The following is a 22,673-nucleotide window of genomic DNA, read 5'->3' as shown; positions in this document are numbered from 1 at the left end:
CCAGCATGGTGCTAGAAAACTCAGGGGGTGCTGATGAATGAGAAACCCTTGGATACCTAAGAATCTGTTTGAAGAGACTGAACAGTCAGATAGCCTCATGAATACATTTACAGAACAAGGATTGACCGAGGGCACATATGGTGGCTCAAAGCAAGGGGCCCTGGGTGCTGAGAGAAGGAGCCAGCCACCCAGGGACAGTGCAGGGGACATTCCTGAGGTCGGAGTAATTAGGCTGAGCTGAGAGGGCTCCCCGCCTCATCCCAGGGAACCCAGAAACCCCAGTTCATCTCAATGTCCTTTAATTTGAGACCCTCACACACAGCTTCTGGACACCTGTCAGCACAGACTTAGAGGTGGCGCTTGCTAAAGAGGTGGTCTTGCTGCCTTGTTCTTCAGAAATCAGGATGTGTTTGGACTTGAGGTCTGTGCATCATCCCTGCTGCTCTGCATTCTCCGGCATTTATACGAGGACTCTGGTCACCATTCTGTTCTACAGAGCACTTGCGTGTTAACTCAGCTTCGCTCCCTGGACATCTTTGCAAGCCCAGAAACTAGGCAAATATCAACTCAGTTGGTGCAATTAACGTCAAAAGCAGTGAATCTAAATGCACTTAAAATGAGCTATTGCACAGAGTCTGGGTAGCTGGTGTCTTTATTTTTTTTTTTAATTTTTTAATGTTTATTTATTTTTGAGACAGAGAGAGAGCATGAACGGGGGAGGGTCAGCGAGAGAGGGAGACACAGAATCCGAAGCCGGCTCCAGGCTCTGAGCTGTCAGCACAGAGCCGGACGCGGGGCTCGAACTCACAGACCGCGAGATCATGACCTGAGCTGAAGTCGGACGCTCAACCGACTGAGCCCCCCGGGCGCCATGCTGGTGTCTTTAAACAGTTGTTCTGTGTGGAAGATCGGGGCCCTTCCAGAAAAGCGGAGCTAGTGGAGTGTGCTTTGTTACCCTGGGTGATTCTGCTTACCATCATCGTGGTGATGTAGAGCCAAGAAGAGTCGGGGAGTGGTGAATGCAGCCCCTGCAGGTGGTGTTGGGTGACCCCAGGGCCCCGCAGCGCTCCACTGGAAGCTATTCAGGGGAGCATCTATCAATCCTGAAGAGCGTTCAAGCCGGAAGTGATTTGCCATTTGCATTCCTGGCTCCTGGGGATGAAAAAGAAGCCAGCATTTTTAGCAATTCCCCGTATGGAGTCTGCGAGGTTACTATAGAAATCTCTCGACTTCAGGGGAAAAAAAATGTTAGTTTATCCTAGTAATGAGAACAACATTTCCAACAAACAAACACAAAAAAAGAGAAACAGCAGTGGAGCAGGACGAGAGAAGAGAAAATAGAAAAACATATTGCATTGGAAGGGGGAAATGCTGAGAATGTGTGCAGGAAATATTTCTAGAGCACTGACTTACGAGGCACTGTTCTCCCACAGGGGGAGCGCCGGAGGGTGGGACGGGGAGGGAAAGGGAGAGCAGAGAGCAGGTTGCACGTCCCTGGTGTCGTGAGTGAGCTCACCCTTCCAGGAATGCTACTGCCTTCACAGCACGAGTCACGGTTCCTAATTGTTGAGTTACATGTTTGTATGAGCCTCCTTCATCTGGGACCATAAGGGCAGAAACCCTGCCACTTTGTCATAAACTCGTCACGTGTACCAGATAAATATGTACGTTGGAGGTCTTTCCAGGGGAGATATTTGGGGAATAGGAGGGAGAAGCGACTGGTCCATTGGCCTGGTTGGGAAGGGATTTGGTTGCAGATGGGGTCGGTTATCATCGCTGGCCAGCCTTGGGCAGGTGAAGACAGAAGGGCGGGCATCCCAGGCAGCGAGAGCAAAGGTATGGGGGTAGGAGCGAATGGCATGTTTCTGGAACAGTCTGCTGGGAGAAGCTTTTGCACTGAGTCTGAGAATCAGAGGAAGTTTTCACGTGGCCGAGTAGTGTTTCGGGGAGATTAGCCTGGAAGTCACGTGGGGAGCAGACTGGCAGGGATGGCCGCAGTCCCCAGGAGAGAGGCCGCTGGGCCTGAAGAAGAATGAGACAGAGGCTTCTCTGAGCAGGACTGGCTAGTCCTAGGTCACGTGCTGGAATGAGTTGGGGAGAGGCGGGGTCTGACGTGCCTCCAAAGAGGGTGGGGAACCATCCACAAAGGGAGAAAGTAAGTGGTTTGGAGGCAACGGTTGATGATCTGACTTGGGTTTTGGATGCGGTGCAGCCAGGTCTCGATGCACAGGAAGTTTGAATAGGCTGACCGTAAGTGGGCTGTGATACAGAGACATGGGTTGGAAGGTGGCCAGCTAGTGGCATTGATTTCCAGGGCAGCGACGGTGGGGCAGGGGCACGAGGCCGTGGGACAGCGGCCGAGCCTACCCTGGGGGTGGGTGACGGTGGGTGACGGCCTGCAGATCCGGACGAGCCCACCTCCTCACCCGTGGGATGCTCCTACTGCCATTCTGTCCCTCCCCCTCCCTCTGGGTTCCTTCTCCGGGGGACCAGATGCGGTGTCTGTTTCTCAGGCAAATGAAGAAAGCCGGTGGAAGAGGGCTTTTTCTCTTCTCCCCCCGCCCTTTTCAAAACCGTTTTAATTCATTGGAGGAGCCATTTTGCATCAGCACCAAATGCAAACCCCAAGGCCCAAGGTCAGTCCTCCTTGAACCCACACCCTAAAGAATCAGCCAGTTGTATCTTTCCCCCGTCCCCGTCCAGCGCTTCAGCTTCTGTGCTCGCAGAATTCCTACGATTTTGATCAGAGGGTGGCTGTAATCTGGCCCTGCTTTCCTCAGTGAATATTGGATCACGGGCCATTTTCCATGGGGTCCTCATAGTTGTACTTATGCTGGTGTGGAACGTTCCAGGGAGTGGGAACGGCATGCTCAGTCTTCCTGCCCTGGAGCGCTTGGACATCTCCCAGCTTTGTGCCCCCGGGGAAAGGCTGCAGCATCACAGCAAGTGCCACCGAGCATGTCACTGTCCCATCCTTTATGCAGAAGCCCCTTCTTGTATATTGTTGGAAACTGAATTTCTGGAGGAGGGGCCTCGAGTTCTGCTTCCTGCAGAGGAGGGAAGCAGCAGAACCTAGGATTCAGTAGATACGAGGTTGGGGCAAAGCGTATTCCCATCTGGGGTGAGGAGGCAGAGTCTTGATGAAGCTAGGACTCTGCAAAGCTAGGCGCTCTCTAGCTGATCGTTCTCAGCCTGGTTTCATCGTCACCCCCCACCCCAAGAGGCTTTTTAGACACCGTCTCAATTATCCTCCACCCATTATATGAAATACTGATGAGTAAGACTTTGTTGGGTAGTGCTGAGCTCTGGAGAGCCACAAAGCATCGTGATCTGGAAGATGTTTAGCCCCTGACGACCAGTTTTCACCTCCGGGGGGCGGGGGGGGGGGTGATGTCACCCCTGCTAAGAATGCATGCTCTCAGGCCAGGAAGAAATTCTAGTCCTTATTGTCACATTAACCATCAAGGCTCCAGGTGCCTGGATGGCTCAGTTGGTTAAGCACCTGACTTTGGCTCAGGTCATGATCTCATTGTTTGTGATTTTGAGTCCCATATAGGGTGAGCCCTGCTTCTCTCTTTCTGCCCCTCCCTCCCTGGTGCCCTCTCTCTCTCTCAAAAAAAAAAAAAAAAAGACTCCAACTCCAGTAAGACATCCTTGACCCTTTTCAGGAATAAGCAAGGTGGACCCCCTGCCAGGTCTTTAACGGGGCTGGTGGCCGCTGGTGGCACCTCCCTGGCATTTCAGAGAGAATTTCTCTCTGTGCAGAGGGAATTGTAAAGAACCTTCATGAAGGAGATTCTTTACATGCCCGTGTCCTCTTTGCCGTGTGTAGAAGGGGGTGCCCGTGACACCACAACACGAGGAGGGAGTGTGGCCAGTACGAAAACACTGTGATGGGCGGGGTGTGAAGAGGTGACTGTTGAGTCCTGGCCGAGGCCGTGCCCTACGGCGCGATGTCTCCATGGCGAAGTGTGCATTCAGCGGAAGGTGGAGGTTCTTCTTCTCCGGCGTCAAGGTCATGATCTCTAACACAGGTGGCACATTGCTTCTGTCTCTGATTGAACGGGGGAGGAGGGTAAGCCCTAAACGACAGCCAGGCTCTGTGCTGGATGGCGGCATTTGTTGCCTAGTTAAGGATGACCCGAGTGCAGAAACAGTCATTGATCTGAACCAAGCCAGTGGATCACGTGCCGATCAGGATTTGCCGAGGACGATGATGGTAGCTGAGGGGGACTACAGTCTGCAGGGACTGGCGCGTGGGGCCCCGACTCGGATGGTGGCTGTGCCGCGGCCGTCTTCAGCCTGGTCGTGGTGTGCCGCTGACCAAACGGGCCGCAGAGATGTGCCGGTGTCGATTGCTTTGCTCCGCCTTCAAGGACAGAGAAGAGCCCTCGGAGTCCAGAGCCCTGGCCACATCTGGTACCGGCTGGGCGACCCCGGGCAGATCGCTCAGTGTCTCTCTTGAGCCTCAGTCTCCGTATCTGTAAGGGGGGGGAACAATCACCTCTGCCTTACCTACTTCCCCTGGCGGTCGTGATCGTGAAATTCAGTGAGGACACAGATGCGTGACGAATAGAATCGTTGACATTATTAGTGATATTATTACTGTGCTTCTGGGGAAGGCAGGGTGCGACGCATGTGGTTCCACGTCAGCCCTGCACGATGTATGTGTCCCTCATGGTGATGAGGGTAGAAGCTATGGGTCCCTTGCATGCTGGTCCTCCACTGATGGTGAGTTTCTGCTTTGGCCTTGTTGCGGACAACGGTCCTTTATAATCAGCTTCTCCTTTCTCATCAGGGCAGCCTGTGCTCCTGTGATCAGCAGACAAGCCCTCCTTACCTCCTTTGGCAGCTTGGTGCACCCCTCACCCCCTCCCGCTGAGGCCGTTCATCTAATGACCTTGACTTCAGAAGTAGAATTCAGGAGTGCCTGGGGGGCTCAGTCTGTTGAGCATCCGGCTCTTGATTTTGGCTCAGGTCATGATGCCAGGGTCGTGGGATCGAGCCCTGTGCCGGGCTCTGCACTGAGTGTGGAGCCTGCTTGGGATTCTCTGTCTCTGTCTCTGTCTCGCTCAAAAAAATTAAAATCTTTTAGAAACAATTAAAAAAGTAAAATCCAGGGAATAACGCATATCTATTTCATGTCCTTGCATTTCCTTGTCAAGGCCCGCTTTCCTCCCCCTTGTAACCACATGACCCCCATTATCATGGCTTCTCTGGACCCCTTCATTTGGCACCCGTGAATTGGGTCATCAAATGACTACCCTCTGTTGCTGCACCGTGAGCTCCAGGGGGGTGAGAGCGCTGTCCCTTTCCTCAGCCTGACATCAAAGATGCTCATTAAGTTATGAGAAAAATTGATATTCAGTAATAAATATTTATTTAGGCAGGGATAGGGAGATACAAGGCACAGGGTGTCCCTTAAAGGATCTGTAGTCTAGCGAGGAAACAACAAGAACACAGGAAACCACAGTAAAAATGGTAATACCGTCCTCAAGGGAGGTGATAATCACAACTGGAGGAGAACATTCCAGGCAGAAGGGATAGCGCTGGTGTTGGGGGGCGGGGAGGGCACGCAGGAGGCCGTGGGAGGGGAATGGCAGGTGGCCGTCTTGGGAGCCCTTCGCCATGAATGCATAGCCATCGTTGCTCAGAGCCTTAACTGCATTTTGCTTTTCAGTTGATGAAGGTCGTGAATGAAATGTGCCCCAACATCACCAGAATTTACAACATTGGCAAGAGCCACCAGGGCCTGAAGCTGTATGCCGTGGAGGTCTCCGACCACCCTGGGGAGCACGAAGTCGGTGAGGTGGCCCCTCTGTGATGCACCTGTCCCTCCCTGTCTGGTGCCTTCTTAAAGAGCAAGGAGATGGTTCACCCCTGCGAGAACATTCATGAAATAGGCCAGGAGCTGTCCATGCACCGCCCTCACATAGGCAGATTCTGCAAATTTTGGTTCTGTGAACCTCTTACCTTGTGATATGGGCTGTTGGCTCATCTAGGCAAGAGATACCTTTCTTTTCTCCAAATGAACCACATTTAATTCCGCCCTCCAGCTCTGAGACCAGTCACACTAACCAAAGAAAACAGTGGCCAGAGACAGGACAGAACCCTTTTATCGAAGAAAATTCTGGACTCCCTGGTCATTAAGGGCTCAAGTGAGAGGAGGTCCCCTAAATGTCTTTGCAAATCTCAATTCTGTTTTCACACATTTCCTATTTTCAGCCTTTTCCCGAACCCGGATTCTCCTCTGGGTCAGAGGGACTTCTCTGGGTTTTCTTCTTGGTAAATCCGCTTGTCCTTTAGAAACCCACCGATATTTAAGTCTGGGACCGGTCTGCTTCATTCAGCTCTAAATTCATCATTATTTCAGGAGTTCCTCCTAGAAGTTTCTTTGAAAGGGTGAGGGCTTTATCTGCGGGTAAAATCACATTTCCTCAAAAGCAGTAGCTTTGTCGATGAGAGAAGGAGAAACATTGTCAGCTTATGCCCGGCACTGATAAACACAACACCGGGAAAGCTGAGCTGTTAAAAGGGAAAAACTCAAAGGCAGCCCCCTTGTAGAATTGTGTCAGTGCCCGTTTCCCCTGCTGAACTGTTTTCCGCTTCTATTCATTCATCTTTGTGTCCTTGTAAGACTTAATAGGAACTTCTCTTAAGAAGAACGATTGCCTCCCCAAAGAGAAAAATAATTGCTCTGGCTTGTGTTTAATTTGTAAATTAAAAATTTGGGTTTTTTTCAACGTTTATTTATTCTTGGGACAGAGAGAGACAGAGCATGAACGGGGGAGGGGCAGAGAGAGAGGGAGACACAGAATCCGAAGCCGGCTCCAGGCTCCGAGCTGTCAGCGCAGACCCCGACGCGGGGCTCGAACTCACGAGCCGTGAGATCATGACCTGAGCCGAAGTCGGTTGCTCAACCGACGGAGCCACCCAGGCGCCCTGGGGCGGGGGTATTTGTAAGAAGAGATAGGGTAAAATTGTAAGTATTTGTCAGGGATTTTTTTTTTTTTTACCCTAAATGGTAAGGGCTGTTTTGCTAGAAGCATCCATATGAACCTGTGTTTTTTCCCGTCTCGGAGTAAAGGCGAGCCAGAGTTCCACTACATGGCGGGCGCCCACGGCAACGAGGTGCTGGGCCGCGAGCTGATGCTCTTGCTGCTGCAGTTCCTGTGTCAGGAGTACTTGGCCGGGAACCCCCGCATCGTCCACCTGGTGGAGGAGACCCGGATCCACATCCTCCCCTCCCTCAACCCCGATGGCTACGAGAAGGCCTACGAAGGGGTAATGATGCCGCCCCGCGTGCCCAGGGCAGCGGCGAGGCCCCCGCCGGCAGAGCGCCGATCTCACTCACGCGTCATTAGCTTTCCTTTGGGCGTCTCCCTGCTGAGCCAGGGGAACCCGGCGGGTGTATGAAAGACGCAAAGCAGGGATTGAGGATCGTGGGGATCTGAGACCCGCCAACGAGTGGGGAAAGTGAACGTGAAGCATGGCATTTGGCACGTTTTCACTAACAGCAGTAGACTAGAATAAAAAGAACACTGAGCACAGTTCGAGCACAGCATCAGGGCAGGCCCTCACTTCTATCATTGCCTGTTTGCCAGTGCTCCGAGGAGAGTTGTGTGTGTGATTCTGATCCGTGGTTTATATTTCAGGCTCTGACTGTGACGTAGAATGTGGTAGGTCACCGACTATACATACTGTAGGATTATATGTACAGGATTGTTCGTATTATCTGGGAATAAAATGGGAAACGGTACTGGGTACCCGTCCCGTGAACGTTTACAGTACAGACTTTGGGTTGCGTTTATTGGTGCAGAGCTGGTGAGGGGTTCTCAGTCCCAGATTTGCCAAGGCCGGGTGGTTAGGGGTTTGTGAGCCGGACTCGTGGGCATGGCAGAGAGAATCCGTTGACGCGGTGGTGGTGGTTGATTTTGCAACGCCAGACTCTTAGAGTCATCCCTCCTCAGAGTTCCTCATCTGACCATTCTAGAAGCTTTCATGGGAGGGAAGGAGGAGGAAGGGGCGTAATACTTCTTGAGCTCGGCCATGTGGCAGGAGTGATGCCCTCCCTCTTGGAGGGATTTGGCTGTATTGCTCACCACCCACCAAGTCGTAATAGAAGATGCTTCAGTGTTCCCTTCTGGGCTCCATCTTTGGGCCAGACGATGTGTAGAGGCTTAGAGATCCACCCAGATGGGGATGGGTAGCGGACATAGAGATAGAGACATCTTGTGTGAGAAGAGTCCAGAAGCCCTGTGGGTCCCTCATGTTCGGAATTGTCTCCCAGGGCTCAGAGCTGGGCGGCTGGTCCCTGGGGCGCTGGACCCACGATGGCATCGACATCAACAACAACTTTCCTGACCTGAACACATTGCTCTGGGAGGCAGAGGACCGACAGAATCTCCCGAGGAAAGTTCCCAATCACTACATTGCGATCCCTGAGTGGTTTCTGTCTGAAAATGCCACGGTGAGTAAAATACCCCACGGGCAGAGCCTAGGAAGGCCATGGTGAACACCCACTGGCTTTGGGAGAGGATCTGACATTTAGGAACAAGACAATGCCAGTTTTCCTATCATATTTTCTCCAAAAGTGGGGAAGTGTGCTAGAGAGCAGCTACCTTTAACGTTGGTGTTTTCAGCTCTTCTTCATAAAAGAGAAATCGTCGAATCGTGTTTCTTGACAACCACACAGGGCTCCGACAGCAAAGAGCGTCCCGCACCCTTCCCCTGCATCGTGCGCGTTCATTACCGTCCTCGTTGCCCTGAGCTCTGGTGGTGCCATGGAGTTGCTTTGGAATTGGCCGCAGTCCTTCCTGATTGCTTGAGATACCTTATTTTTATTTTCATAAGTCTTCGTGGATTATTTCATGTTGTGCTTCTTCGGAAGGAAAAATGCATTGAATGAGAAAGGCGTTCCTCGAATTTTCAGGTGTTCTTTCACAAAGAGCGTGTTGTAGAAGAAAGACTTTGCACAAAATTTCGCGTGCCTTTTATTGCCTGCCCTGCCCATAGTAATCTACCCCTCCACCCCTGACCTCTGAGTGTGTGTGTCCTTCAAGAGATCTGCCTTGCGTTAGGGGTAAGTTCAGTGGGAACGACAGAAAACCCAAAATGACGATAGCTTAATGAGATAGACATTTTGGCGTTTTTTTGGTGTTTGTTTGTGTTTCACATAGAAAGACCCTAAAGGTAGATGACAGAAGCCAAGCAGCCAAACGGAAGCCCCATGATCATCAGGAACCAAGGGCTCCTCTGTCTGTCTCCACCATGTTAGCGTGTGACTTTCATTCTCAAGGTCATCATCTAAGATGGCAGTCGGTACTCCAGCTGTCGTGTCTGTGAAGGAAGAGGAGAGAAAGAGTTAAGAAAAAAACAAACCAGTAAAGATCCTCCTTTCAGACTCATTGATTAATTTTAAGAGGCATTCTCAGAATTTCTACATAATACTTATGTCTTGATCTCATTGGCCAGAATTTAGTCAAAACATGTTATCAACCTATCATGAGGAAGGCTGGAAAATGCTGTGTTTTAGGCAGCACTTTGCAAGGTAAAAAAGAAAATACAGACACCAAGCACTGGCTTCTCTTCCTGAGGAATCCAAAGAGAAATGATGAGTGGATAGAAGGCAGCCCCCCTGTTCTGCCTCGGGGCTCCAGCCCACAGCGGAAGAAGACCAGCATGGTTGCCTCACTTAGGGATGCACAGGGTGGTGTTATCTAGACCTTCAAGAAGCAACCAGTCAAGCGGTGTGGACAGACCGTGGCGATGCCCTGTGGGGTAATTCGGATGCCCAGGGGCAGCTTACTGGGGGTAAAGGATTCAGGGCTTCTGAGTCTTCTGCCTTCTCTCTCCTATTTCCTAATTCCATCCTGCACAATCCCCTCCTCCCATCCCCCACCCCCCGTTTTTTTTAAACTAGCATACTAATGATGTCGGGTAAAGCTGGGAATTCAAATGATGTTATAATTTTGGAACTCTTGGACCAGAATTGGAATATGGTTGCCAGCGTCCTTGGCCCTGTGGCCATGAGCGACCAGGAACAAGTTCAGCCCACTCCTAGAAACCCTGGGATTTCAGTCTTTGCTTTAAGACTAGAATTTTGCTTTTTGAGCTTGTTGTGTTTTGGAAACACAGGGAGAATTACGTAGATCTGCCACCGCTAACACCTTTTTTCAGTTGTGGCTATGTTGGATAAGAAGTCAGCAAAGTAAAGACTTGAATAGCAGTCGACAGGCTTGACACAGGGACCTGAAAGAATCCTACACCCCCGTTAGAGAATGCATATTCTCCTTAGTAATCCCTGGAGCATTTTCAAAAACAGATGATGCTCTGGGCTGTAAAGGAAATCTCAACCAGTTTCGGAGAATAGAAGTCAGACCGTGATGCTCTCACCATCATATAGTTCAACTAGAAGACAGTAATAAGGTTAATGAAAATATCAGCATGTATTTAGAAAATTAAAAAAAAAACCCAAAACTTCTAAATAATGGGTCAAAGAAAAAGATTATACCAGCAACTAAAAAATAATTAGAACACAGAGATAATGAAAATATTACATATCAAAATCTGTGGAAAGCTGCAAAACCCTCCTGTGTTTTTTGGAGTTTTGTATCTTTTCATGATTATATTCCAAAGAAGAGAGGCTAAAAATGAGCTAAAGAAACTAGCGAACAAATAACAGAAGAACCACCCCCCCACACACACACAATGTATAAAGATTGTGATCAAAACATAAGAGCAGAATCAATGAAATGATAGAAAAACAAGAAAAAAATATGAAGTGATTTGTCTGCAGAAAGAATCATTTGGTAAGATTTAATAATCACTCTCGGTAAAATCTCTCAGTGAAACTTTGTCATATAGATAGCTAGTTTCAGAGTGAAGAAAGCTATTCCAAATGACATTAATCATAAAATAAAAGATTAATAAACTCAACTACATCGAAATAAGAAAGCTTGCTCATCAAAAATTTAAAAACTGTAAGAGGGAAGCTAAAAACTGAGAGAAATTATTTGCAAATTAAATAACCGGAAAAGAATTAAAAATTCAAGAGACATAAAGAATAACAGATGAGAAAAATATAAACTGCTCAATAGAAAAAGGGGTAAGAGATATGAAGAGGCAATTTGGGGCAGAGGAAACATGGTTAATAAACATGAAAATATGTTCAGCCTTACTAGTACTAAGGAATGCAAAAAAGAGAACATTTTACACCCACTGGTTGGCAAATTAAGAAGTCTGACAGTAGCTGAGCGTTGGAGAGGACTTGGGGCCAGTGGATCTCTTATGCGTTGTGGGTGCAAGTCTAAATTAGCACAGTGACTTTGGAAAATAATTTGGTTATCTTGTAAGGTGGAACATGTGTATATGCTAGGACTCTGCGGTTCCGCTTCTGCTGATTTATGCAAGATACATTTCAGCACGTGTATGCCAGAACAAAGTTCGAAGCAACACTGTCCAGTACAGCAAAAAATTGAAAGTTACCTGTATGCCCATCATCACAAGGACAGAGCAATGATGAGATCTTAGCACCGAAGTGGAGAATACTGAGCTGTATGTAGCTTTATGCTACAGTGCAGGTGCATCGCAAAACATGCATTGAGATGAAAAAATTGCAGAAGACAGGGACACCCGGGTGGCTCGGTCGGTTAAACCTCTGACTTCGGCTCAGATCGTGGTCTCACAGTTCGTGGGTTTGAGCCCCGCGTCAGGCTCTGTGCTGACAGCTCAGAGCCTGGAGCCTGCTTCCGATTCTCTGTCTCCCTCTCTCTCTCTCCGCCCCTTCCTCTCTCTCTCTCTCTGTCTCCAGATAAACAAACATTAATTTAAAAAAAAAATTGCAGAAGACAACAGTGTGGCTACCCCCTCTTTTTTAAGATTGAAAGCAAGTAAAACCACATAATCTATTTTTAGGTATACACATACAGGATAAAACAAAACAGAAAGAATAAGAATCGTATATCATTGAGGATACAGTGGTTGCCTCTGAGTGGGAAGCAGGAGGAAGGGAGGGACGGAATCACATATTACATAGAAATTGTCTATAAGATCTGGTTTGGGGCATGGATGGTGGGTTCACGGGTGTTTATTATATTAAAATACAGAGAAGGACAAGTGTGGACCAATGATGATATGGTGTATTGAGCTAAGTTCTATGATTAGTCCATTCCAGGGCTCCTGATGTGTTCAGGAACAAAAACAAAACTTAATGAATCCTATCAAGTCAATTTCATTCCTTAATCAACTTTCTGTGCTGCACAGTTAAGCCATTTCCAGTGTTTATTTCTTTTCCATTATCAGACTTTATTTTGCTGGGACTATCTTCATAGGAGTCAGTAACTTAGGGTAAATAGATTCATGAGCAGTATTTGACCCTGTCAACCTAATTTTTGCATCTAATGTTGTCAGTTCTTTTTCTTTCCTTCCTTCCTTCCTTCCTTCCTTCCTTCCTTCCTTCCTTTCTCTTCCTTCCTTTCTTTCTTTCTTTCTTTCTCTCCCTCCCTTCTTTCCTTCCTTCTCGTCGCTTCCCCTCCTCTTAACCCTCTCTCCCTTCCTTCTTCCCTTCCTTCAACTTTTTGTCATAAAAAATGCCATTCATAGAAAATTAGAAAGCTCTAAGGGTCCCCATGTGCATCTCAACTTCAGTGCCTGTCGATTCACCTTCCATCTACATCTGTACCCACTTTCTCCCCCTCTCCAGAATTACTGGGGCGAATCCCAGGTGTGGTATCATTTCATTTGCAAATACCTCTCAGTAAGTATCTCTAAAAGCTTCAGGTCTCTTTTAAAACCAATAAATGATTCCCATTATCATATCAAAATAAGTTATTTCTTGGTATTATAACATATCCAGTCAGTGTTCACGTTTTCCCTATTATCATTCTCCATCGCTCTCTCTCTCATAGTTGGTTTAAATCAGGAGCCAACTAAAGGGCCCTCATCGTGATTGAGGGCTGCGTCTTTCAAGTCTCCCCTCCCTGTAGGTTTCTGCCGTTTCGCTTGTGGTCTTTTATCCTCTTGCCCGCGTCGCTGCTTCTCTCCTAACAACTAAGTTATAAGCAAGCAGATTACATCCATCATCTTGTAGCCTTTCCCACTGCCTGGGTGCTGCCGACTGAATACCTGCCATGTCACGTAACCTCTTCTTCTGCTTTCTGTAAACTGGCAGAGAGATCGAGACCAGACTAGGCTCCACAGAACAGGGGTTGGCGAACTACAGCCCGTAGGTGGGCCTCTTGCTGCCCAGGCTTGTTTGTGTAAGTGGTGTTTTATTGGAACACAGCCACGTTCATCTGCCTATCGTCTCTGGTGCTTCTGGCTACAAGGACAGAGTTGAGTAGTTGGGAAAGAGACCACAGAGCCCTCCAAACCTAAAGCATTTCCCATATGGTCCTTTACAGGAATAGGCTGCCGGCCCCTGGATGGGAGGCTTGGTCATATTCCGGGTTGATGTTCTCTCTTAGGTGTTTCTTCCCTCGAGGGACAGACTGTATTGGCTTTCTCTTTCTCTGTGCTTTGCGGCCATGGATGAACATCCCTGGCCCCTTAACTCATGGGACTTGCCGAGTATTGACAATCTAACTCTGTCTTTCCCTCCGTGCATCAACTGGAATATCCCTACCAAAAGAGAACTTCCCTCGATTTATCTTTTTTGTGTAATCCACGATTTCCACAAAACCCGGTCTTCCCCGGACGGATTTTTGAAATTCTACGTTTTGCTAAAAGTGTTCCGCGAAACGGTTGCTCTTTCCACTGTGTCCCCCGTTTGGGAGGTAGGGAGAGAAAGCAGTCCCCGTCTCATTTTCGCCCCGTGTAAATTCGCCCTGTTCACAGGTGGCGGTGGAGACCAGGGCCGTCATAGCCTGGATGGAGAAGATCCCCTTCGTGCTGGGTGGGAACCTGCAGGGCGGCGAGCTGGTGGTGGCATACCCCTACGACATGGTGCGGTCCCTGTGGAAGACGCAGGAGCACAGCCCCACGCCTGACGACCACGTGTTCCGCTGGCTGGCCTACTCCTATGCCTCCACGCACCGCCTCATGACCGACGCCAGGAGGAGGGTGTGCCACACGGAAGACTTCCAGAAAGAGGACGGGACCGTCAACGGGGCCTCCTGGCACACCGTGGCTGGAAGTAAGTCTCTGGCGGCCCTGCTGTCGTCATGGAGCCGGACAGGGAGGGACCCACGGGCCATCCCCTCCCAGCCCTCCCTTGTCACTTGTCACGGGTATAATAGCGACCGTGGTCCGCCATCTACAGGGTGCCAGCACTCTACATCAACTGCTCCTTAATCCTTCCACTGGTCTTGGGGGGCTGTGGCTACTCCCCACTTTATGAATGAGACAGCCGGGGCCTGGTGACTACGAGGGATCTCTCTGTTTGGCCCTGTGGCCCGCTCGTAGCTCCTGAGCTATTCGGATTCTGTAGGGGGTCAGAGATGAGCAAACGTACACTTGGATGAAGGATCGGACCAAAAGGCACACCCGGCCAAGGGACAGACAGCACGCTGGTGTTGGCACCGGAGCCAGGGTGTTTTCACCCGGAGCCGTTCCCATTAGTGGGACGTCCCCTGCGGTAGGTACCCGGAGGGGCCGGGCGTTGATCCCATACTCAGGGGTGAAGCGACTCCACGCTGCAGGTGTTTCCTGAGGCCTGACATGGTGTGATCGCTGTTTCACAAATCTCCTGTCTTCTGGAGGTCAGTAGACCGGCCTCCCAGGCACAACAGAGCCTTTGGTCGAAGCCCGACTGCATACGATGCAGGGAATAGGTGGTATCGCTTCTGGCATCCGCACAGGACCAGAGAAGCTTCCAGAAGGGACTTTGGGAATTCCTTCACATCAGCCCCAGAGGACGCCATAGTCCCAGTTTCAGGATAAGTTTTCTTTGCTGTGTCCAGGCTGCCCCGGCCCAGGGCTCCCAAATGTGGAAGGATAAGGATGTCACATTCCCTAAGGTCCCTCAGCTTTGGGATGGCAGGACCCCAAGCAGAATGGTCATTGCCTATTTCCTTGACTCTGGGGGGGGGGGGTGCTCGACCCTGCGATGAATTTGAAAAATACTCCATGTCAAGTGGACCTGGATTCAAATTCCATTTCATCACTCAGATGCTGCGTGACCCTGGGCAAGTTACTTTCCCTCTCTGACCCCCATATTTCCCATTTGTGAAACGGGCACGGCGAACGATGAAGGTGATGGGCCCTTTGGGGCTGTTGTGAGGCTCGCGTGGGGGCTGGTGCGAGTGTGGGTGCGGGTGTGTTCTCTGTGTAACCGATCAGAAGCACGCAGCCGTGACTCTTGCCCGTATCCGCCTTCGCGTACTTCTCAGGTACGTGTCCGTGCTTGGGAAAAGAAAAATTTCCAAGTAGTAAATAGATTTGTTCCTGTGGCCACTTTTTAACAGGTACAGAAATCTTGCCATTTCTTTCTTGGTCACCTACCCCACAGAGCTATTTTGTTTATCCCCATCGTAGTTTTGCCCTACACAGAATAAAAAGCACATAAAGGCAGATCCCTGTCGAGCACGATAACCTTCTCGCGGCCACAAACCATTCTTGCTTTTTCCAATTCTAGCCCCGGAAACCCACAGCCACCTTTACGCGAAGTATCTGTTTATTTTTCATGGCTGCGGTGTCTAAATCCGGCCCGGACCCGGCCGGATTTGTCGCGCCAGGTCAATAGTCACGTTTCGAAAAGCTGGCCACCACACAACCACGAAGGCAGCATTTGCTTTTTCCCTATCAGTTATATTTTCCATTATTTCAGGGACTTGTGTGCAGAGCCACGGCGGCTCGAGCCTTCATCCCGTTTCCTCCCGGCGGTGTGGGGAAGTGTGCCGATTCATCTCGCTGTAGATTAATGAAATGTGACTTCTAATTTCCTTCCCTCCCCCTCCACCTCCACTCCATCTTTTTGTTCGGATCTTGTTCACTCATTAGCGGTGACTGACAGGCATTAGTTGACGGAGATGGGGGGTTGGAGAGCAGGCTTCGGGGAAGCTCGGAACACACATGGCTTGTCGTGTGTGTGTGTGTTTCCAGTCCAGAGCGATGTCAGAGCCCCTTTGTTCCTGGGCTGCCATCTTGCCTCCCCTGCCCCACGATGAGGGACGGGTGGAGTTGGCGACAGGCACACGGGCCTTACAGGACGCATGGCTCCGTGCTCCACGGAGAAGCCGTGACATTGGGTTCTAGGCGAAGAGAGGAACGTCTCGCCCACCCGGCAGGGACACGGGGTTTGTGGGGACTGTGTGGGTCATGCCCCAGCTCCCTGCCCACATGTTCTGCTTTCGAAGCCATTCCTCAAGGAGTATTCTCAGCTCACGGGCCAGAAGTCAGCAGCAGAGGTGGCCGGGTTCAAGCTTTTGCACCCTTCTCCTGGCCGTTCAGCATCTCACCGACTCTGCTGGCACCTAGAGTGCTTCGAAGGCACATGGCAAGGTGGCAGACCCGCCCCAGGGTTTCGTACGTGGCGCCGATTCATTTCCGTACCAACAAGGCCTCAAAGATAGGGGGTAATGAAAATGTTACGTGCACAGCGGCATTCGGCCATCTCAGCGTGTCCTCCCCGTGCTAACCAGGGAACATGGCATTCGTCGGGCCTGCTGTGCCCTCTTGTAACTCCGCACTTCGGGTTCGAGTGAATGAGTCGATGGGGCGTTTTGACCAACCCTCTCCAACCAGAGCAGGCCCCCGCGAAGGGTGTTCCGTTAATGTGGCACGGGCCCACTCCTTCCGTACCGCAGCTCTCTGCCCCTGTCCTTGCTTTATCATGAATGTGGTCAGGGGCCAATCTGGTGACACGTGACCGGTTCACGTCTAGAACCCGCCGGAGAGAGTGGCTGTCTGCTGAGTGCCGTTTTGCCCTACACAGAATAAAAAGCACATAAAGATACGATTTGGCTGCGACTTGAGCAATCGATTAGGCAGCAGATTGATAACATACCCAGGGCCCCGACTTTTAATCCGGTCTTCCCACTGAGCGTGACGGCGGGAGGAGGCGGGAGGGAGGGAGGGAAGACGCGTGGCGAGCACCGAGGCTGGTTGACAAGCGGGACCCGCTCCTTTGCTCAGTCGCTGTAGGGAAACCCAGTGCACCCGACCTCTGATCTCTTAGTCCTGGCCCTCAGAACCCACGAGGGGAGCTCGTGCAGGGGCCTCCTGCTGGGCATGTGCCGCCTGGGGTCACACAGGTCATGGCTGCACCGTGTCCTTCCTGATCGCCCTGTTCCCCCAAGACGAAAATGTTGGAAAGAGCTTAATGTCCCCTAACATTCATTTGTTCACTTTGCAAATATTGGGTGCTGTAGTGGGTTGAATGGTGAGCCCTCCTCCCCCACCCCGAAAGTAATATATCCCTGCTTCCTAGCCTCTGGAACCTGTGACTGTGACCTCTTTGAAGACTGGGTCTTTGCTGGTGTAATTAAGTTAGAGGTCTCAAGGTGGGGTCATCTTGGGTTACCTGGATGGGCCCTAAAATCATTGACAAATGTCCTCGTAAGGGACAGAAGATAAGGCATAGCAGAGAAGGCCATGTGAAGACAGAGGCAGAGGTTGGGGTGACGTAGCCACAAGCCGGGGGCCACCAGAAGCTAGAGGAGGCAAGAGAGTTTCCTCCCTTAGAGACTTGGGAGGGAGCACAGCCCTGCCACCCCTCTCCTGGATTTTGGACTTCCAGCCTCTAGAAGTATGGGAGGATACATTTGTGCTGTGTTAAGCCCCCCAGTTTGTGGTCATTTGTCACAGCAGCCCCAGGACCCCAGTGCAGAGACTGACTCCGTGCCGGGCTGGGCGCTTCCCGTCCCGTTGCGATGGCGTCAGGATGCGCAAGGTGCATCTGCCGTCGGGCTCAGTGGGTGGGGGTGTCTGTCCTCCAGCCCCCTCCGGCCAAGCTCTGGAGGTCTAATGGCTGCATCTTAACTTCATCGCGTCTTTAGAGATGCTTGTTTCAAATACAGTCACGTTCAGAGCAAGTTCTTGGTTCAAAGCCTGACCCTGGCTCTTTTCCAAGACCTGGTCCTGCATACATTTCGTAGCTGTTCTCTCCCTCATTTTTCTTGTCTGTAGAATTGTGCTGTGCTGCCTCCCTCTCTGCCGGGCTTGTGGTCAGCGGATACAGAGTGCTGACCACAGGTCCTGGCCTTACGGGTGGCACTCAGCAAAGGGTTGTAGGGATAGCTGTTGGTGTGGATTACAGAGGAAAACGGGCAGCTCGGGGCAGCCTAACTGTAGAGAGAAACGTAAATGCTTAGAACCCATACTGTTAACTCATGTCACTTTATTCTACAATTATATATATTCTAAAACTATATATTATTCTAAAACCGACTGGGGGGCTCGGTTAAGCGTCCCGACTCTTGATTTCAGCTCAGGTCATGATCTCACAGTCGTGAGATGAAGCCCCGCATTGGGCTCTGTGCTGAGTGTGGAGCCTGCTTGGGATTCTCTCTCTCTCTCTCTCTCTCTCTCTCTCTCTCTCTCTCCCCCACCCCTCTCTCTCTCCCTCTCCCTCCTCTCTCTCCCTTTCTCTCCCCATCAGCATGTGTGTATGCGTGCCCGTGTGTGAGCGCTCTCTCTCTGTCTCAAAATAAAAACACTTAAAAAACATAAAAATCGTATCTTAAGCTACTTCTGAGTTTAATTTTTTTTTTTCAACGGTTATTTATTTTTGGGACAGAGAGAGACAGAGCATGAACGGGGGAGGGGCAGAGAGAGAGGGAGACACAGCATCGGAAACAGGCTCCAGGCTCCGAGCCATCAGCCCAGAGCCCGACACGGGGCTCGAACTCACGCGAGATCACGCGAGATCTCGCGAGATGGTGAACTCACGGACCGCGAGATCGTGACCTGGCTGAAGTCGGACGCTTAACCGACGGCACCACCCAGGCGCCCCTTTCTGAGTTTAATAAACAGAATCTGAGTCCTCTTGTCAGAGATGTTCCTGTATATGCCTGTCTTCCCCACAAACCATCCCGGCCGTGTCCTCCCCTCTACCTCCACCCCCTCCCCTCGCGTTTGCTGTCATCTGTGGTCTGTAGTAGGGGCTTGATACGTCCCTGTTCAAACGGAGTCTTCTGAGCCCCATTCTTGAACGTTCTTGCTGTCTCCCTCCTGCCACTCTGAGCACCGTTCAGTGACCATGGTGTCGGTTGGCTCGGCAGGTCTCAATGACTTCAGCTACCTTCACACAAACTGCTTCGAGCTGTCCATCTACGTGGGCTGTGACAAGTATCCGCACGAGAGCGAGCTGCCCGAGGAGTGGGAGAACAATCGGGAATCCTTAATCGTGTTCATGGAGCAGGTACGGATGGCCTGAGACGCGCGGTGCTGGGGGCCGGCTCAGGACGGGGGTCGGTTAGGGGGCTGAAAGCCCGAGACCGAGTTCACGCCTCGGACGATGGCTGTCATGCTGGGCCGGCCACAAACAGCGCTGGCGGGAACCATCGTCTGTCTGCACTTGATTCAGCCCCACGAGGTGAGCTGTGAAGGCCATGTCGATTGCCCGCACTGGGCCATAGCGAGTGCGACCGGATGCTGCCCTGTAGGGAGGGGTGACACGTGTCCGAGCCAGCGTGCCCGGACCCCTCGTGTTCGTCTGGTGGGGCCGCATAAAAGCATAGACGCACAGGGAGCTTACGCAACAGAAATTACAGTTCTAGAGTAGGCAAGTCCAAGATCAGGGTGTCAGCAGGTTGGTTTCATTCCGAGGACTCTCCTTGGCTGGCAGGTGGCCGTCTTCTCCCTGGGTCCTCACGTGGTCTTTCCTCTGTGCACACAGACTCCTGGGGTGTCTGTGTACACACACTCCTGGGGTCTCTGTGTCCACATTTCCTCTTCTTATAAGGGAAGGTCAGAGCCACCCTAGTGACCTCACCTTAGTGTCATCACATCTTCAAAGACGCTGTCTCCAAATACAGTCACATTCTAAGTTCCTGCGAATAAGGACTTCACCAGGAATTTGGGGGGACACAGTTGTGCCCCTCGCACGTGCTGCAGGTGACGGGGTGCTCCCTGGGAGCAGGTGTCACAGGCACCTGCCAGGGTTCTGCTTGTGGCTGGTGAGGAAGCCCCGCTGTGCACGCTGGGAACCTCACACGCCTTCCTTTCCTCCTGCTCTCAGGGACACGCCCCTCTTGCAGCTCTGAGTAAACCAGTTCTCGTTTGGTGCTACAACTAATCCACTAACATCCACGCCCCACTGAGGAACAGACTGACCGGAAACCAGAGGAATAAACAAAAACGAACACTGGGCCTCAGTTCTGTGACTGTACCGTGATCCCCATCCATTTGGAAGGACGGTCCTGAGGCTTGCAGGATTGCACACGGAGGCCGCCCTTCCTGTGGGTTGTTGTAGGTGAGGGGGAAGAAACTTTCAGGCAGGGCTAGCGTCCCAGTCTGCCCCACCAGGGTCCCCAGAGACTCTGTGCAGCCCCTAGTGCCTGGCACAGGGGGTGTGAGCCTGTTCTGTCTTGCAAAGCTGTGAACGCTCTCTGTGCCCTGGCATTTTGTGAGGGAAGGCTCTTTCTCGTTTCATCCGTGAAAGGAGAGAAGGTTCTGGTTATTCTGAAGTAATCCTGTGTAGCCAAGGTGCCTGCTGTGGATAAAAGGCACAGGCACAATAATACATATAAAGAGTGTCATTGGAAACGATGGTATGCCGGCTTGGGTTGTCACATCATTCTACGGATGGGGAAACTGAGGTACAAGTTTCAGAGTGACACATGTCGTGTGACACAGCTAATCTGCAGAAGGGCCCTGTGGACATATGAAATTATAGGAATGTCATGTAGGAATGTCAATGTCATTATAGGAATGCCTTTGACTCTCTTCTTTCCTCTCTGACTCTTACGTCGTTGGGTCTACGTATTAAGTCATTATCGATTAGGGAAGCCCAAATAAACGTGCCTCTAAAAAATTAAATTCCATTTTTACCGCGTGTGGTTTTTATGAACCATCTAAGATCCTAAAATTTTTTAAGCCTCTGGGATAATTGAACTTCAGGGGAAGACTTCCCAGTACATGGACCCAAAAGGAATACAGAAATTTGCACACCAAATCCAGGCACAGCCAGGGAGCTTTCGAGCTAGATACGGCTTTGAGAGGCTTCCTGGGGGCACTGGGCTGGCATTCGGCTTACAGCCGTCTTCACTGTGCGTGTTGGGTTGAGCGAGTCGTGAGCTCACCGTTTCCTGTCGTGTTTCTGAGCAGGTCCATCGTGGCATCAAAGGCATGGTGAGGGACGCCCACGGAAAAGGAATTCCCAATGCCATCATCTCCGTGGAAGGTGTTAACCACGACATCCGAACAGGTAACCGTGAGTGTAGATGAGCTGTCTCTCCGTAGGAAATATCTGTTTCCTTGAAGCATTTTTCTTGGGTCAACACCACATGTTGCATGCCAGAAACTTCGTACGGAGAGCTGAACGATTGTCTCCTGCCTCAAACTTAACCGTGGAGACCCTGGCAAGCAAGGCACTCAGCCTGTGCTTTCTGGTGTCTCCCTCATTCGTGTGAAAACCAGATGCTCGGGGGGGGGAGGAGGGGTGGTTAAAGGACCCACTGGCGGGTGGGGCCTGGGTTCAGTTGTCTGACGCCCAGCCCCAGGCATGTCCCTGCTCACTCAGGGCTTTCGTGCTGCTGTGAAACCCACGAAGTCTCTCCCTTGTGCCCAGGGCCGTCGTCACCTGGGGTGGCGCTCAGTGTGTTCGGCGGGATATGAGAAAACACTGACCTTGACTTTGACGGGTAGTGTGGGCAGCATGATGTCGTGGCAGGTGCACCGGGAACAGAATTGGCGAGACGCCTAAATCTGCTTGTGTGCAGGGGCTCTGGTGGAGACGGTGCGTCTGCACACAGAGGTTTTCGTCCGCCGGGGACACTCTGGGGAGCGCTGCGTGCGTCATAGTGTAGGCGGATGCGCTTTGCTTTGGTGTCAGCTGTAGTGAGCGAGGCATTGGGACCAGGCCCTGTGTTTCTTTCCGCGGTGGGGGGGGGGGTGGGGGTGGGGGGAGACAACTGACCACAAACTTAAAGAATTAGAAATTTATTCCCTCACTTCTATGGCAGCTGAAGGTGTCAGCGGGGCCATCCTCCCTCTGGAGCCCCTGGGGAGGAAACTTCCTTGGCTCTTGCGGCTTCTGGTGGCTGTACGTGCCCCTGAGCTTCCTTGGCCCCATCACTCCAGTCTCTGCCTCCATCTTCCATGGCCTCCCCCTGTGTCTCCTCTCTCTCGGATAAGGACACCTGTCATTGGATTTAGGGCCTACCTAGGCCATCCAGGATGGTCTCATCTTGAGATCCTTAGTTATACCTGCAAAGATCCTTTTCCCAAACAAGGTCACATTCGCAGGGTCTGGATTAGGGTCTAGGTAGTAGGATGTGGACCCTTCTGGGGGCCATCATTCAACCTACTACAGGTGCCACCTGGGCACAGAGAACAGAGTCAGCAGTAGGAGGAGGGAAATCGTGATTGCCGTGAGAAAGACCTGTTCAGCCCTCGGACACACTTGAACAACTGGGAGAGACAGGATATGAGGCCAGCTCAGCAGGTGTTTGGTGTGGCCTGACCCGTACCTCTTGGCTCAGGGGCTTACGCTGTGCTGGGTCGGCCAGCGATCTGGGTTTGCCAGGGACTGGGGGTGGTTCCCAGGATGTGTGACTTCAGATTTAAAATGG

General features: G+C 51.2%; 1 protein-coding gene across 4 annotated transcripts in view; it reads left to right on the top strand.

The window, feature by feature from the left end:
* Nucleotides 1–22,673, top strand: part of CPXM2 (carboxypeptidase X, M14 family member 2) — a 140,288-nt gene that overhangs the window by 110,242 nt on the left and 7,373 nt on the right. For 3 of the 4 annotated variants that reach the window (XM_043597795.1, XM_043597792.1, XM_043597796.1), the window contains 6 exons: nt 5,681–5,804; nt 7,088–7,284; nt 8,291–8,470; nt 13,837–14,134; nt 19,161–19,300; nt 21,208–21,307. In XM_043597795.1, the coding sequence (XP_043453730.1) occupies nt 5,681–5,804; nt 7,088–7,284; nt 8,291–8,470; nt 13,837–14,134; nt 19,161–19,300; nt 21,208–21,307 (1,039 nt within the window). Of the gene's footprint in view, nt 1–5,680; nt 5,810–7,087; nt 7,285–8,290; nt 8,471–13,836; nt 14,135–19,160; nt 19,301–21,207; nt 21,308–22,673 lie in introns of all 4 variants that reach the window. The other variant, XM_043597794.1, reaches the window with a different exon arrangement.

The sequence above is a fragment of the Prionailurus bengalensis genome, chromosome D2 (assembly GCF_016509475.1).
Source record: "Prionailurus bengalensis isolate Pbe53 chromosome D2, Fcat_Pben_1.1_paternal_pri, whole genome shotgun sequence".
Lineage (NCBI taxonomy): Eukaryota > Metazoa > Chordata > Mammalia > Carnivora > Felidae > Prionailurus > Prionailurus bengalensis.
This window is presented reverse-complemented; position numbering and strand designations above follow the sequence as displayed.